The following is a 17,794-nucleotide window of genomic DNA, read 5'->3' as shown; positions in this document are numbered from 1 at the left end:
TTTCTTTATGTTTGTGATTCATTGATTTATATATTTGGGTGCCTCCACATTTGGCACATAAATGTTTACAATTGTTAGGTCTTCTTGGTGGATAGACCCCTTGATTATGATATAATGTCCTTCTGCATCTCTAGATGCAGATTCTAGATTGTCTGATATAAGTATGGCTACTCTGGCTTTTTTTGTTGACCATTAGCATGATAGATGGTTCTCCATCCCCTTATTTTCAATCTGAAGGTGTCTTTAGGTCTAAAGTGGGTCTTGGAAACAGCATATAGATGGATCTGGTTTTATTATCCATTCTGTTACCCTATATCGTTTGATTGGAGCATTGAGTCCATTGACATTTAGAATGAGTACTGAAATATATGAATTTATTGCCATTATGATGCTTGTAGAGTTGGAGTTTCTGGTGTTGTTTTCTGGTCCTTTCTAAACTTTGTTGCTTTTGGTATTTATTTATTTATTTCTCTATCATCTATCTATGGTTTTTTTTCCATCTTTTCTCCCCTCAGAGAGTCCCCCTTAAAATTTCTTGCGGGGCTGGTTTAGTGGTTACAATCTCCTTTAACTTTTGTTTGTCTGGGGAACTTTTTATCTCTCCTTCTATTTTGAATGACAGTCTTGCTGGATAAAGAATTCTTGGCTGCATGTTTTTTTTGATTCAACACATTGAATATATCCTGCCACTCCTTTCTGGCCTGCCAAGTTTCTGGGGATAGGTCTGCTGCAAACCTGATCTGTTTCCCTTGTAGGTTAGGGACTTTTTTTCCCTTGCTGCTTTCATGATTCTCTCCTTGCCTGAGTATTTTGTGAATTTGACTATGATATGCCTTTTTGATGGTCGGTTTTTGTTGAATCTAATGGGAGTCCTCTGTGCTTCCTGGATTTTGAGGTTTGTGTCTTTCCCCAGGTTAGGAAAGTTTTCTGCTATTATTTGCTCACATAACCCTTCTACCGCTATTTCTTTCTCTTCCTCTTCTAGGACCCCTATGATTCTGATGTTGTTACTTTTTAATGAGTCACTGATTTCTATAATTCTTTTTTTTTTCAACGTTTATTTATTTTTGGGACAGAGAGAGACAGAGCATGAATGGGGGAGGGGCAGAGAGAGAGGGAGACACAGAACCGGAAACAGGCTCCAGGCTCTGAGCCATCAGCCCAGAGCCTGACTCGGGGCTCGAACTCACGGACTGCGAGATCGTGACCTGGCTGAAGTTGGACGCTTAACCGACTGCACCACCCAGGAGCCCCGATTTCTCTAATTCTTAAATCATACTCTTCTGCCTTAATCTCCTTCTTTTTTTCTACTTCATTATTCCCTGTAAGTTTGTCTTCTGTATCGCTGGTTCTCTGTTCTGCCTCATCCATCCTTGGCGCCACTGCATCCATCCATGATTGCAGCTCAGTTATAGCATTTTTAATTTCATTCTATTTTTTTTTACTCATTTTATCTCCACGGAAAGGGATTCTAATCTATTTTTGACACCATCTAGTATTCTTATTATCGTGATTGTAAATTCTAGTTCAGACATTTTGCATGTATCTGTGTTGGTTAAATCCCTGGCTGTTGTTTCTTCATGCTCTTTCTTTTGGGGTGAATTCCTTCATTTTGTCATTTTGAATGGAGAAAATGAATTAATGAGGTAGAAAAATTAAAATAAAAAAATTAAAGTTAAAAATATTAAAATTAAAAAATTAAAACACACACACACACACACACACAAATATAATAAATGATGCTAGATCCTAGGTGTGTTTTGGTCTGGGTGTTGACAGTGGTTTGACAGATTAGAGAAAAAAAGTGAGGGGAAGGAAATCGTTTGAGAATTTGAAAAAATGAATACAGTGAAGTATGCTAAAATGAGATGATGGGAGTAAAATGGAATTTGAAAAAATTTACACAAAAGTAAAGAATATAGTAGGAAAAAATTAAACAAAAACATTTTTAATAAGAAGTAAAAATGAAAATGAAATTTTCTCTTTATGTATTCAAGAAAAAGAAAAGAAACAAAAAAGAAAAAAGAGAAAAAAATCATTTGAAAATTTGAAAAAGTGAGTACACTGTAGTAGACTAAAATAAAATGATGGAAGTAAAATAGAATTTGAGAAAACTTACATAAAAACAAAAAATATAGTAAAAAATTAAAGAAAAATATTTTTAATAGAAATTGAAAATAAAAATGAATTTTTTCTCTTTATTCAAGAAAAAGAAGAGTGTAAAAGAGAAAAAACAAAGAAAAAGAAAGAAAGAAAATTGAACAGATGGACCTACTAACAGATTGAAATAGGACTGATATTACTTTGTTTTCCCCTATACATTAGACCATGTAGCGCTTTATAGTCCATAAACTAAGCAGGCGGTGAGACTTGTGTTCTTGAAGAGTGAGGTTGACCCAGTTGGGCGGGACTCAGTGTAACATCTCCATTCTCCATTAGATGGCGCTGCTAGCCTACTGGGGTGGATTGGTGTTCATGCGTGGGAGCGGTGAAAATGGCATAACCCAGCTACCCAGTCTCTAGTATGGGAACTCTGTTCTCTCTGATTAGCAATCGCATGTCATTAATCATTATGGAAATGCAAATTAAAACCACAATGAGATACTACTGCATACCTATTAGAATGATTAACATAAGGAAATAAATTGGTAATACCAAGTACCGGCAAGGGTATGCAATAACTAAAACATTGCCATCTGAATGAAAAATGGCATGCCTACTTTGGAACCAGTTTGTCAATGTCTTATAAAGTTCAATATGCAGTTACCATATTAGTAATCCCACTTTTAGGTATTTATGTAAGAGAAATAAAAAGAGATGTATACATGAAAAACTGTATGTGAATGTTTCTACTGGTGGTATTCATAATTGCCAAAAACTAGAAACAATCCAAGTGTCCCTCAACTGGAAAATGAATCAACAAACTGTGGTACATCCATACAATGGAATATCAGAAATACTGGAAATTTAAAGGAATGGACTACTGATAGAACAACATGACTACATCTTAAATGCTTTATTATACGTGAAAGGAGCCAGACGTGAAAGGTTACATACTATATAATGGCATATATATAACATTCTGGAAAAGCCAAAACTATAGGGACAGAAAATCGAGCAGTGGTTGCCAGGAGTTGGTGTTTGAAGGAAGCGGTTGATTACAGTAGGGTATGAGGGAATATTTTAGGAGTGGTGAAACTTATATATTTGATCATTGGTGGTGGTTACATGACTTTATGTGTTTTCAAAACTTATAAAACTATACTAAAAAGGCTGAAATAGGCGTGTCTGGGTGGCTCAGTTGGTTAAGTGTCAGAGTCTTGATTTCAGCTCAGGTCATGATCCCAGGGTTGTGGGATCGAGCTTCATGTTGGGCTCCTCGCTGAGTGTGGAGCCTGGTTAAGCTTCTCTCTGTCTCTCTTCCTCTGCCCTTCTCCCCTGCTTGTGTTCTCTCTCTCTTAAAAAAAAAAGCTTGAACTTTATTGTATGCCAGTTATACCCTAATCAACTTAACCTAAAGACAAAAAAATCCTATTGACTTTAGGTTAAAGCTTAAATGCCTTTATTGGGACATTAGTGAGGTCTCCTTCAATTGTGTGTGGGGCAGAAATCAGATTGCAGTGAGTCATGTGTGATGTCCCCTGCACTTTTCCTTCCTAGAACTTACCCCCGTTTGAAATTGCTAAATACTCCTCCCTGTTTATCTGTTACTATTTCCCTCTGCTCCACTCTGCTGTACTGAGAGCTCTGGAGGGCACTGTTTTTCCACTACACAGACTTATGCTCAGCAAATAGCAAATACTTGCTGTTGAATGAATGAATGAATGAATAAAAGGATGAATCTTGTTGATGAATTCTACATATTGACATTAAACATATTTTTTAGAACATACTTTAAAAATTATTTTAAAAGATAGACAGTACTTCTCAATATCATGCAAAAAAAATCCTGTAGCAATAGTTATTTTTAATCTAAGCCAGTTGATTCCTTACTAGCAGGACACTCAGCTTTGAATTTTTTATCCCCATCCCCACCCACAGAGATTTACAATATATTGCAAAGATATCCTGTGTGCTCTTCCAGGCTTTTCTGTGTAGTTTCCAATCCAACTTCTTCTTTGCTATATTAATCATCTCCTTGGAACACCATTTGGGGTAAATCCTCAGCCAATGCCCATCAACTCTATATTTTTCTCTAGCTAGCAGTACACTCAAATGAGAATTTGAATCATATGGAAGATCACATCTGCTCCAAAGGGCTTTCCCTGGCTGAAATTATTTTTCTTCACAGGAAGAAAACACTCACACTTTGATTTTGGTGGCAAGAGATATATGTGTGATCCTGGACTCATCTCTTTCAGATTGGCTCCTACTTTGGGGCCTCCCTCTGCTCTGTGGACATGGACAAAGATGGCAGCTCTGACCTGGTCCTTATTGGGGCCCCCCATTACTATGAGCCGACAAGGGGGGGCCAGGTGTCTGTGTGCCCCTTGCCTCGGGGGGTGAGTAGCTGATGGGGTCTGGGCTGGGTGGGGCCTGGGCATGAACTGGGAGTTGCCCAGGTTGGGACCTGACACTGTTTTTGTTCAGCAGAGGGCTAGATGGCAGTGTGAGACTGTTCTCCATGGGGTTCAGGGCCACCCTTGGGGCCGTTTTGGGGCAGCCCTGACAGCGCTGGGAGATGTGAATGGAGACAAGCTGACAGATGTGGCCATTGGGGCCCCAGGAGAGCAGGAGAACCGGGGTGCTGTTTACCTATTTCATGGAACCTCAAGACCGGGCATTAGCCCTTCCCACAGCCAGGTGAGGCCAGGTCACTGTCCCTGTCATGACAGTAGCCTCTTTGCTGATATGTACTTTTCTTTCTTTCTTTCTTTCTTTCTTTCTTTCTTTCTTTATTTCTTTCTTCTTTCTTTCCTTGTTTGTTTCTTTCTCTCTCTCTTCCTTGGTGTCCTTCCTTTCTTTTTTAACATTTATTTATTTTTGAGAGAGAGAGACAGTGAAAGTGGGGGGAGAGGCAGAGAGAGAGAGGAGGACAGAAAATCCCAAGCAGGCTCTGCACTGTCAGCATAGAGCCCCATGCTTGGCTTGAACTCATGAACCATGAGATCATGACCTGAGACGAAGTCTGGCGCTCAACCGACTGAGTCACCCAGGTGCCCCTCTGTCTCTTTCTTAAAATTTTTAAAAATGTTTTATTTATTCTTGAGAGGGGGGAGGGGCATAGAGAGGGAGACACAGAATCCAAAGCAGGCTCTAGACTCTGAGCCGTCAGCACAGAGCCCAACACAGGGCTCAAACCCACAAACCGTGACATAATGACCGAAGTTGGGCACTTAACTGAGTTACACAGGTGCCCCTTTCCCTTTCTAATTAAGCATCCTCAGAGCTGCCAGATCAATTCTCCCAGTACTGGATTTTTAGAATCTTCAAAAATAATAACACACTTCATAGAAATTCTTACCACAACTATAGGAGGTGCATGGGGGCACAATCACCCCCTCTTCACAGATGAGGAGATTAAGGCTCAGAGGTGGTAAGTGGTTGGCTGGGAGTGTTGGGATGCAGGCTTTCCTTTCTTCTGAATCTCAATCTTGGTAGAGTGACCAGTAGTCCTGGTTTGCTCAGATCTGTCCCATTTTTAGTGCTCAAAGTCTTGAATCTCAGGAAACCCCTACAGTTGGTCACCCTATAGGACTACATGTTCATGGGTTGGTGACCTATACAGCCACACAGAAGGGCCCTGCACTTGGTTTAATGCTCTGTTCATGCTGTCTTGAAATTCTTAATTTTGAACAGGGTGTTCTGCTTTTTGTTTGTTTTTTTGTTTTTTGTTTTTTGTTTTGGTACTGGGTCCTGCAAATTATGTAGTCCATCTTGATGGTTGGTCACCTGAAATCTTGGTCACCACAACTGGTTTCCTCTCTAAAATGGCTCCTTGCTTCTTGCTAGATGGAGCCCACTGTTTGGAGGGATCCCAGAGTCTGGTTCTCTCCCATCACTGCCAGCTGAGACCATCTGGTCTTCTACCCTTGGATCTCTGACTTTTTTCCAGCCTTACCTTTTTCTTATGTTCTTTTTCTCTCTGTCCCCCATCGCTTCTACCAAATACCTCACACCCAGAGTTTCAATCATATGAACGCATTAAAATTACTTGAAGGCCTTGGGACACCTAGATGGCTCAGTTGGCTAAGTGTCCGACTTCAGTTCAGGTCATGATCTCACGGTTTGTGGGTTCAAGCCCTGCATTGGTCTCTGTGTTGACAGCTCAGAGCTTGGAGACTGCTTTGGATTATGTGTCTCCCTCTCTCTCTCTGCCCCTCCCTCATTCATGCTCTGTCTCTGTCTCTCAAAAAAAAAAATAAACAGTAAAAAAATAAAATTACTTTAAGGTCTTAAAAGGCACAGATGCCTGGGCTCTGCTAATAAGAGCTCCAGTTTAATTGGTCTGGGGCAGTGTGCCAGCTATCAGTAGAGTTTTCCAGCACTATTTAGAAAAATTTCAAATTCACAACAAAGTGAAGGAATTGTACAATGAACACCCATATATTTACAACCTAGAATCTACAATGAACATTTGACTAAATTTATGTTATCACAGATCAAACCTTTTATTCATCCTACTTCTATCCATCCATCAGTCCATCTTGTTGTTTTAAACTACTTTTTAAAAAAAGTTTTTGTTTAGAGAGAAAGGGTGTGTGTGCACATGAGCAGGAGAAGGGCAGAGAGAAAGAGAGAGAGAGAATCCCAAGCAGGCTCTGTGCTGTCAGCATGGAGCCTGACATGGGGTTTGAACTCACAAATTATGAGATCATGACCTGAGCCAAAACCAAGAGTCATATGCTTAACTGACTAAGCCACCCAGGGCCATTGTCCATCTTATTTTTAATGAATTTTAAAATTCTAATTCAAAATAAGTTGCAATGCCCCTAAATAGTTCAGTATATCATTAACTAGAATTCAATATTTGCTTACTGTTGTTTTTAGGATAAAGTTTACAGACAGGAAACGTGCAAATCCTTTGCCACTCAGTGATTTTGATAAATGCATACACATGTGTAACCCACACCCTTATCAAGATATAGAACATAATCACCACTCCAGAAAGTTCCCTCTTGCCCCTTTCCAGTTAATTTCTGACCCCACTCCATTCCAGAGGAAAGCACTGTCCTGATTATTTTCCACCATAAATGAGTTTTGCCCATTCTAGAATTTCATATAAATGGAATAGAATGAGATGCAGGCCCCAGTATTTTTAAGACACTTGTTAGTTGCTGCCAGGGATAAGAAGCACTGCCTAACCCACTTCTCTCTGCACCAGGGAGCCTTTTTCTACACACAATTGTATGAATATTGTAATTAGGCCTCTTTTCACTGACACCTGTTGCTTCTCTGTGTCAATGCAGTGTGAAGGCTCTGATTTTACTTTATTTTATTATAAAACCTTGACATGCTCGTATAAATTTATTAATCTAAAGTAAACAGTGAAAGCCCCAGTTCCCTCTCCTTATCTGCATCATAACTCACTTTGCAAAGGAAAACAAAGGTAAGGGGAGGGTGCTTTATATGTACACACACACACACACACACACCCCACAGACCCAGGAATTAAAAACAAATGCCAAAAGGATTATCCTCTCCTTTTCTACTGTTTACTATCTTATCCTTTTCTACTGTATGTATTTTTTTACTTGCTTTTTTTTTTATGATTGAGGATAGTATTGGTAGTGTTTGGATAAGTAAATATGCTGTGGATCTCCCAACTGTGTAATTTTACTTTATAGCTAATGACAAAACAAAACTTCCTCCAAACAGAATACAATAAATTTTTCTCAAAAAACGTTGAGGTATAATATACATACACTAAACACATAAATCTTAAGTGATGAATTTTCACATATCTGTGAACCCAAGTAAGCACCATTTAGATTTAGATATAGCATATACCCAGCATCCCATGCTTCCTCATCCTTCCTTTCCGTTAACAAAATTTGTAAAAAATGTGGTAAAATATATATTACATAAAAGTTTTCATTTTAACCATTTTAAGTGTAAAATTCAGTGGCATTAAGTACATGACAAGATGACTTTTAAATTTTCTTTTTATTTGGTTGTTATTCTTTCAGTGTTATTCTTGCACATAGATTAAAGAGTAAAAATTGTTCTTATATCTCATGAAAAATAACAATCACCACACTCACACTGCAACTTCCTCTTCATTTTCCCTTCTCTTGAGGAAACTTTATTTCAGATTTTTCAATTATTGTCTATACTCCCCAATAAGATGATTATTTTGCTGCTTCTTGACTTTTATTTTAGCATTGACTTCCCTCTATGAGAGGTGAGCTCTCTTTCAGAGGGCTTGCCCCCTTGGCCCTTTCACCTCTTTGCCCCATTCCTTACATTTATATGAGAATTTTGGTAGATTGATATTCAGTTGTTTGCATTATTTTGACATGTCAATGATATTAGGTGAGTCAAATAGCATGCTATGTCACTTCTTTCCTTTTTTTAAAAGTTTTTTTTAGATGTTTCATCATTTTGAGAGAGAGAGAGAGAGAGAGAGAGAGAACATAAGCAGGGGAGGGGCAGAAGGAGAGGGAGAGAGAATGTCAAACAGGCTCCACATGGTCACCACAGAGCCTGGCGTGGGGTTCAGTCCCACGAACTGTGAGATCTTGACCTGAGCCAAAATCAAGTGTTGGACATTCAACCACCCAGGTGCCCCTGTAATTTCTTTCCTGTAAAACTTTGTCCTGGGAAACCTACGTGATTGATGGAAACTTTGGGTGTCATCTCAAGGCTGTGGTCTAAAGCTGAATGGTTTCCCTAATTCCCTGAGAAGTTATAAGAGATGAGACTTGAGTGGAACCCAGACAATCTGTCCTCTTGGGTCATTCTGGATAACCGAGTTACACACTTCCCTATTCTTTCCCACTCCCTTTCTCTCCTCTTTTCTACCTTCAGCGGATTGAAGGCTCCCAGCTCTCCCCCACACTACAATATTTTGGTCAGTCACTGAGTGGGGGCCAGGACCTCACAATGGATGGACTGGTGGACCTGGCTATTGGAGCCCAAGGCCATGCACTGCTGCTTAGGTAAGAAATTCTTTTATAGCACACCAAATATCTTCCCTTTCAGGAGTGGCTTTGCTGTCTGAAGGCCCCTGATGGTCCTCTGGTGTCCCTACAGATCCCAGCCTGTGCTGAGACTTGAGGTGACCATGGAGTTCACACCCAAAGAAGTGGCAAGGAATGTGTTTGAATGTCGTGCAAAGGTGGTGAAAGGTCAGACTGCTGGGGAGGTTAGAGTTTGCCTTCGTGTCCGCAAGAATACACGGGACAGGCTAAGAGAAGGTGAGGCTGGGTAGGTAAGTCTGAAAGGGTTAAATAACTGGAGATATTGATGGGTGTCCCAGTGCAGTCTTCCCAGCCTTCTGGCAGTCCAGAGCAAACTTCCACAGGCTTCTACAGCCTTTTCGAAGCTTGGCTGGAGTGAGAAGACAGTTCCCTGACTGGGTACAGAGGCCCAGAAAACCTCACCAGAAGTGAGCATGTGGCACTCCTTTATTCTCTCAGTTCTCCAGACAAACAATGGCCCCACATATGTGAAATAACCAGGATTTTTTTAAGTCAAGAGATAACTCATTTAAAGGGCAGGTTGAGTTGATGAAGCTAAACACAAGTTCAGAAAACATTTAGGCATGGCATTTTATCACAACTAACTTGACTTTCTCCTTGTCTCTAATCTGAAAGAGTGGCATTGTGCTGGGTGTGGGGGAATTATAATGATGGTACTAGAGAGAAATGAGGGAATAAAATTAGGTTTCTAACAGTAATCTTACTAGGCTGAGGAGACAGCTTTCATGGCTAGACATTAATATAAAAGTGTTGGAGAGTAGAGAATCATGTAGAAGGTGCCCCCAAACCTACATATAAATTCCTGTCAAGTCATAGGCTGACTTCATCAGCAATGTATGTCTAGATCAATACTCTAAGAAATTCAGTAGAAGACAGCAGCCAAAGAGTTGTATAGAAGTTCAGCTCCCTAGTGCTGGGGAAACAGAAATTTGAGAGGGGTATTGGTAAGCAACTTGGTCTTTCTATTGGAACAATGTGTATTCAGACCAGCAACTAAGAGAAACAATAGACAATAGAAATAGACCCACAGGTGATTCAGAAATTGGAGTTATTAGGAATCTAAAAAACAACTACAGTTAATATCTTCAAGAAAAAAAGAGAAAATGATGGAGAACTTCAGAAAAGACCTGGAATTCATAAAATAGAGTAAAATGGAAACTATAGAACTGAAAAATACCCTGACTTAAATTAAAAATTCAATAAATAGATTTGATAGTAGGTTCAAAGTGGAACAAAGAATTAGTGAACTGGAAGGTAAATCAATTGAGAGTATTTAGATTAACACACCCAGAGAAAAGAGGATGAAAAATACAGAAAAAAATCGTAAGACATATGGAGCATGGTGAAAAATTTAATAAACGTAATTTGAAATTGAAAGAAGAGAGAGACTAAGAAAGAAGCAACAAAATAGAGGGAAAATTTTTTCTTTTTTTATTTAAATTTATTTACTTATTTTGAGAGAGAGAGAGAGAGAGAGAGAGAGAGAGATGGAGAGAGAGAGAGAGAGAGAGACAGAGAGAGCACAAGCAGGGGGAGAGGCAGAGAGGAGAGAGAGAATCCCAAGCAGACTCCAAGCTGTCAGTATAAGCCTGAAGTGGGGCTCATGTGAAATCATGACCTGAGTCAAAATCAAGAGTTATACCCTTAACTGACTGAGCCACCCAGGGTTCCCAGTAACAATTTTTTTTAAACTGATGAAAGACATCAAGATTCTCTGCCAAAACAAAGCAAGATAAATATAAAGGAAACCATACCATAGTACATTATACCTATGTATATGACATACATTGTACCATTCCAAGGCACAAATTACTGAATGCCAATGACAAAGAGAAAGAAGTTAAACGCAACCAGAAAAATATACTTAGTTTTCTAGTGTGTAACAGAATAGCTACTATTTTTTGAGTACTTTCTGTGTGGCAGGACTGTGATAAATGCTTTATAGACACTATTTCATTTCATTTTCACCACTGAGAAGGTACAATTATCTTCCTCAACTTAAAAATAAAGAATGGACAGGGTGCCTGGGTGGCTCAGTCGGTTAAGCATCCAACTCTTGACTTGGGCTCAGGTCATGATATCAAGGTTTGTGAGTTCGAACCAGCTGGCTCTGTGCTGACAGCATGGAACCTGCTTCATATTCTCTCTCTCCCTCTCTCTGCCCCTCCCTTGTGTTCTCTCTCTCTCTTAAAAAAAATTAAAAAAATAAGGAATGGAGACTCAAAGAGGTCAGGTAGCATGCCCAAAGTAGAGCTGGGCCTCAAACTCATGCTTGTCTGACTCCAAAGCTGGGATCCTCACTACCATGCTGCCCTGCCCCTTCAGGAGAGATTCAGAGCAACATCACATATGACTTGGCTCTGGAGCCAACTCTCCCACATCCCCGAGTTGTCTTTGATGAGACAAAGAACAGCACACGCAGACAGACAAGAATCTTGAGGCTGAATCAAGAATGTGAGACCCTAAAGCTACTGTTACCGGTGAGCAAGGGTTGGCCACACTCCTGGGTCCTCCATGCATGGGGTGGGTTTGGGAATCTAAGGAGGGCAAACCCTCAAACCCCCTACTATCTCTCAGTATTGTGTAGAGGATTCAGTGAACCCCATCATCCTGCACTTCAACTTCTCTCTGGTGGGGAAACCCTTGTCCTTATTCGGGAACCTCCAGCCAGTGCTGGCTGTGGATGCTCAGAGACTCTTCACAGCTTCGGTGAGTTCTGGAGTTGGGGTCCTTCAGGGTCATGGAAGACACCAGAGGCCAAGATTGTTGAAGAACATTTTATTTCATTTCACATAATTTTATTTCAATATTTTATTTTATTTTGACTTAAATTTTAGTTAACATACAGTGCAATATTTGTTTCAGGAGTAGAATTGAGTGATTCATCACTTACATACAACATCCAGTGCTCATCACAACAAGTTCCCTCCTTAATACCCATGATCCTTCTAGTCCATCTCCCACTCACTTCCCTCCATCAACCCTCAGTTTATTCTCTGTCATTAAGATTGTCTTGTGATTTGTTTCCCTCTCTTCTCTCCCTATCCCCTTCCCATATGCTCATCTGTTTTTTTTTAAGTTCCACATATAAGTGAAATCATATGGTATTTGTCTTTCTCTGATTGACCTATTTTACTTAGCATAATACACTCTAGCTCAATATTTTATTGTTTCATTTTATTCTTTCCTTTTCTTTCATCATACTTTATTTTTTTGTAGTTTCCTTTTGAGCAGAATTGTGGCAGTGACAACATTTGCCATGATGACCTCAGCATCACCTTCACTTTTATGGGGTGAGTTTCTTTTCCTCACTGCTACCTGAAAACCTGCACCACAACCTGGTGCTCTGTTCTGGCCTCTGAGGGAGCCTGGAACAGAGCAGCTGCTTTGGAGGTGTTTGTGTGGTTGCCCCATCCATTGTCTTCTCTCTCCAAGAGTCTGTGCCACCAGAGTAGACTTGCCACATGGAGGGCCTCAGCGTCTCACGGCCTGGCTTGTTCTTTCCACAGTCTGGATACCCTGGTGGTGGGTGGTCCCCGAGACCTGAATGTGACATTGACTGTGAGAAACCAGGGAGAGGACTCCTACAGGACTCAAGTTACCTTCTTCTACCCACCTGGCCTGTCCTATAGGAGGATGTCAGTGACTCAGGTAGTCAAATCCTTCTCAGGCTCTGACTTTGCTTTCCTTGTCCCCACAGGTTCTGGTTCACATCACCATCTCTGTCTCCCTTGCCTTCCAGAAGCAGCACTCACAGCGACCATGGCGCCTGACTTGTGAGTCTGAAGACTCCACCAATGGGCCCGAGGCTTTGAAGAATAGCAGCTGCAACATAAGCCACCCCATCTTCCCAAACTACTCAGAGGTCAGGCTGCTGTCCCCCTCTCCCTTTCTCTTTTGTCTTTTTCTGAATTCTTTTCTTATTTTTTAAAAGTAGAGGCTCCTTTTTTGTTTTGAAAAATAGCTTTACTGAGATACAATTCGTATACGAATTCACACCTATTTCAAGCAGACAATTGGGTGGGTTTTTAGTATGTTCACAGAGTTACATATTCATCACCATGATCAACTTTAGAATATTTTATTACCTCGAGAAAAGACGCTGCTCTCCTCAGCCATCAATTCTAGTCCTCTCATTTCTCCAAGCCCTAGGCAACCACTAATGTATTTTCTGTCTCTAGGTTCACCTATTCTGGACACTTCTCATGTATATTTGCAGCATCTATCAATATTTTATTTCTTTTTACTGTTGCATAGTATCCTGTTGTATGGAAGCACCACATTTTATTTATCCATTCTTTAGTTGATAGACATTTAAGTTGTTTCTTCTATTCTTTTCACTGTCTCTCCTCTCTCTAACTCCAGATCACCTTTAATATCACATTTGGTGTGGAATCTGATGCTTTCTTTGGAAACAGACTACTACTCAAGGCCAATGTGACCAGGTGTGCTGTGCTTATCTTACCCCCTTTGAGGCCCCAACCCCCTGCCCAGGATGGACCACTGCCCTCTCCCCACTGGTTCTCTCCTCAGCTTAGTCAGTTATTTATTCATTCATTCAATAAATACCAACTGAGCACTCACCATGTGCCAGGCATTGTGCCAAGTGCTGGTGAGACAGTGATGGACAAGACAGCTGTGGTTCCTGCCCTTACAGAGATTATCATTTAGTGGAAATATACACAGGAAATCTCTCTGTTTCCCTTTAGTGAGAACAACACAACTAAGACCAACAAAACTGAATTCCAACTGGAGTTGCCTGTGAAATACACTGTCTTCGTGGTGGTCACCAGGTACTGGATTCTAGGGCTTTAGCTCTGCCTTTACCATTATGCTGGACATGACCCATTGTGTATTTGTGTGTGTGAGTCTATGCACATGAGTGCCTGTGTATATGTGTTTATATGTGCCTGGGAGTGTATTTGTGCCTGTGTGCATATGTGTGTGTGTAACCCAAGCTAGCACATCCTGTGTGTCTGACACACATCCCCCCCTGCTTACCGCCCCACTGGCACCTTCTCAGGACAGCATTACCCATGTACTTGTTCACTCCCTTACATACTTAGCCCAAGACTCCTTCTCAGGACACCTCTGATGTCCTGACACCTCCTGTACTTTCTTCTTTCTCCCATCAGCCATGAAGTCTCCACCAAATACCTCAGCTTCATAGCCTCAGAGAAGACCAGCCACAGTATAAAGCACCAGTATGAGGTGGGGAGCTGAGAAGGATGACAGGGAGGGAAATCAATGTGCTGGGAATGCAATAATGGGAAATAATGATGGGATACATGCCTCAGGTGCCTACTATGTTCTGGGCTCTGTTCCAAGTTTACTTTCACCCTATACACACAGAACCACACACACACACACACACACACACACACACACACCTCATTTTATCCTTACAATGAGTCTTTGAAGGAGGCACTATCATTATCTCCAGTTCACAGATGGAGAAACTGAGGCTCAGAGAAGTTAACAGAACATGGCCACAGTGTCCCCACTAGTAAGTGGAAGAGACACCACTTATTACCAACCTATCTGGGTCTTGAATGTGTGTTTAAGTGCTACAATTTGCTGCATCCCAGAAAGCATCAAGACGCAGGCTGCTTGGGTCTGTGAGGCCTTATTTAAGTGTACTGGGGTGTCAGGAGTGGGAAGACTGATTCTGGTTGCTGGTGTAAGTGGAAAGGCCAGAGCTCTGAAGTCCACTGCCTTCTTCCCACTGTGCAGGTCAACAACTTGGGACAGAGGAGCCTCCCCATCATTGTGGTCCTCTGGGTGCCTATCAAGCTGAACCAGGTGGCTGTGTGGGACAACCTCCAAGTCACCCTTTCCCAGGTAAGCCCAGCTGGGCTTGAGAAGTGTCCTAACTCCTCCCTCCGTAGCCCTTGTCTTTCCTAAAATCTCTGTTTTATTTTGGAGAGACTTTGACCTTCTCCTGGACTTAGGCCATTTCAGCTTCCTTAAGCCTGGATTCACAAGCCCTCATTTCTCTCTATTCTCATGGTGTCTCTTTTCCTCAGAACCTCTCCAGAACATGCAACACCACGGAGAATTCTCCCCCTCTCTCTGACTTCATGGCAGAGCTTAAGAGGGCCCCAGTGGTGGTAAGAATAAGCCAGACCCAGCACTGTCCCCTTGTTGATGCTCAATACCATCTGTCAACTGAGTGGGCTGGGTGCATGAGCATTTTTGCATCCAATTTCTTTAGTCACTTCTCCCCTTTCTTCCCTTCCCCAGAACTGCTCCATTGCTGTCTGCCAGAGAATCCAGTGTGACATCCCATCCTTCAGCATCCAGGAAAAAGTCAACATTACCCTCCAAGGCAAACTCTCATTTGACTGGTATATCAAGGTATGTGAGGGACAGGACTCAGCTGGGCATGGACATGATATTTCAGAGGGCCCATGGGTCCAGATTCAATCTACTCTCTCCTGTAGACTTCAGCAAACTACCTTCAGGTTGTGACCACGGCAGAGGTCTTGTATGATGATTCGAAGTTTGCCCTGCTTCCAGGACAGGAGGCATTTCTGAGGGCCCAGGTATCTATCTTTGGCACAGAGGGACTATTGGAGGTAGGAGCTGAGGCTGGGCTTGTGGAGATCTCTGGGTAAAGAGCTAGAAAGAGACAGAGGAGGAGGAGTGGGAGGAGGAGTGAAGGCAGAGGGAGGGGCCAGTCATTGGGTTAAGTGGGGGCAGAAGGTCTGACTGGGGAACCCCTAGAAATTTGGGGTTCCCCTGATGTACCCTCCCTCCCCCTGCTACAGATAGAAACCAAAGTGGAGCCAAATGAAGTGCACAACCCTGTACCACTTATAGTGGGCAGCTCAGTGGGGGGGCTGGTGCTTCTGGCCCTCATCACCGCTGGACTGTACAAGGTATCCCCTCTTCCTGTTTGCTCTCCTCTATCCTCACTGCTTCTTACTCAGCAGCTCATTATTGGGTTCAACTCACACCAAGTCACAGAGTCTCAGTTTCTTCAGCTATGAAATGAGAATATAAATAATACTTTGTGAAGGTAATTGGGTTAATATATATGTAGTGTACTTAGAATGGTCCCTGGTACAGAATGACCACTATGTAAGGATTAATCCTTCTCCTTGTATGTTTTACTTATTTTCACTTTCCTGACTCTAACATCAAAGCCATCTCTTTCTCTGCCCCACTTTCCCCAGGTCTCTTTACACTCTGTCACATTATTCTTTGTGCCTCCTGGCCCCTATGTCTCCCCTCCTGTTCTGCATGGCCTTCACCACTTCCCTGACTTTGGTGGCCCTTACTCCTCTGTCTTTGCCTCCACAGCTTGGCTTCTTCAAACGGCAGTACAAGGACATGATGAGTGAAGCTGGTCCCAATGCCCAGCCCCAGTAACAGCTCCTTCCCCATTGAGTGGCCTCTCCTGCAGCAAGTAGGATTCTGGTTAGACCAGCATGCAGGTCCCCAGGCTGTTGGGCAGACTCCGCTATTAGGAGAGTGGGGTGGTAACATCTCAGTCGAAAAAGAACTGCTTGGGTTTCCATTCATGTGTGTGTGTGTTTGTGCAAGTGTGTGTGAAAGCATGTGCATGAGTTGTGTGTGTGACTCAGATGTCTTTTGCATGGGGATGAGTGCCGTCAGTACAACCTCTCAGGCAGAAGAGAATTGCTTAGGCTTCTTTGTGTGGGTGAAGGTGCCATTGGGCCTTCCTCTTGACAGAAGTGATGGCAGATTTTGTGGGTGAAGATAAAGGGAAATGTAACAGATCCTGTTCCTGCTGAAGGAAGCAAGACCTTCTTTCATGGGTGAGGACACATATCTGCAGGATGCTTTGCAGCTGGATCAAGACCACATGGAGGAGCTGTGATGGAGCCAGGATCTGATTAGCCACCAGGAGCCTGTCCACTCATTCCATTCCATACTAGAGCTACATAAGGTCCAATGAGCAATGGTGCACCTCCTTTTATGTATGCATTTACTTATTATTTTAATATTACTTTTATTTTTTGGAAGGGTAAACCCATCGACAGAACAAAAATCAAAAGTTGTCCAAGCATGAATGATGAAAATTTTCCCTTCCATCCTGGTCCCTCTAGCCATTCAAGTCCTTCCTAAGGGGTTATAAGGTTATGTGTTTTGGGGTCTTCTTCACAAAGATTTTAAGCATATGCAAACACACACACATAAGCTTTTTTACACAAATGGTAATAGGTATTATTTATACTGTTTTGCATCTTGCTTTATTTATCAATATGGCTTAGATGTTTTATATCAAGACAAAGTATTTTTTTTTCATTCTTTTATACAGCTGTGTAGTATCCCATTGTATGGAAAGATCATGATGTATTTAACCAGTTTCTTTTCGGTATATTATTTCCAACCTCTCGCAACTACAAACAATGATGAATTAATAAATTGAATATATGTAATTTTTGCATATGTGTAAAGATAATTTATAGGATATATTCTCAGAAAGGAAGTGAGTTCTGGGCAAAGAATAAAGCATGGACAAAGACTGGGAAGTGAGAGGGAATGAAGGGGAACAGATACATCTTGATCTGTCCTCAACAGGTCATGTTTAGGCTTGACATCCCAATGCAATTATTATTCACACTTCCTTTCACTTTTAAAAGGGTCCTGACTGGTCACGCTAGATATGGTGCATTTGAGAA

The 17,794-nt window shown here is 41.6% G+C and overlaps 1 protein-coding gene across 6 annotated transcripts in view; it reads left to right on the top strand.

Moving 5' to 3' along the window:
• The window catches only part of ITGAM (integrin subunit alpha M), a 43,959-nt gene extending 26,408 nt beyond the window's left edge, over positions 1-17,551 (top strand). For 2 of the 6 annotated variants that reach the window (XM_043559965.1, XM_043559959.1), the window contains 19 exons: positions 4,362-4,502; positions 4,591-4,803; positions 8,971-9,101; positions 9,196-9,359; positions 11,469-11,623; positions 11,721-11,852; positions 12,363-12,436; positions 12,653-12,794; positions 12,886-13,008; positions 13,509-13,588; positions 13,853-13,936; positions 14,279-14,354; positions 14,877-14,984; positions 15,170-15,253; positions 15,387-15,500; positions 15,587-15,688; positions 15,914-16,024; positions 16,449-16,554; positions 16,842-17,551. In XM_043559965.1, coding sequence (XP_043415900.1) covers positions 4,362-4,502; positions 4,591-4,803; positions 8,971-9,101; positions 9,196-9,359; positions 11,469-11,623; positions 11,721-11,852; positions 12,363-12,436; positions 12,653-12,794; positions 12,886-13,008; positions 13,509-13,588; positions 13,853-13,936; positions 14,279-14,354; positions 14,877-14,984; positions 15,170-15,253; positions 15,387-15,500; positions 15,587-15,688; positions 15,914-16,024; positions 16,449-16,517 — 2,103 coding nt within the window. In that variant the 3' untranslated portion in view covers positions 16,518-16,554; positions 16,842-17,551. Of the gene's footprint in view, positions 1-4,361; positions 4,503-4,590; positions 4,804-8,970; positions 9,102-9,195; positions 9,360-11,468; positions 11,624-11,720; positions 11,853-12,362; positions 12,437-12,652; positions 12,795-12,885; positions 13,009-13,508; positions 13,589-13,852; positions 13,937-14,278; positions 14,355-14,876; positions 14,985-15,169; positions 15,254-15,386; positions 15,501-15,586; positions 15,689-15,913; positions 16,025-16,448; positions 16,566-16,841 lie in introns of all 6 variants that reach the window. The other 4 variants (XM_043559963.1, XM_043559962.1, XM_043559961.1 and 1 more) reach the window with 4 other exon arrangements.
• Positions 17,552-17,794: the final 243 nt, after the last annotated feature.

Source organism: Prionailurus bengalensis, chromosome E3 (genome assembly GCF_016509475.1).
Source record: "Prionailurus bengalensis isolate Pbe53 chromosome E3, Fcat_Pben_1.1_paternal_pri, whole genome shotgun sequence".
NCBI classification, from domain to species: domain Eukaryota; kingdom Metazoa; phylum Chordata; class Mammalia; order Carnivora; family Felidae; genus Prionailurus; species Prionailurus bengalensis.
Note: the sequence above shows the minus strand (reverse complement) of the source record. Positions and strands in the feature narration are given on the sequence as shown.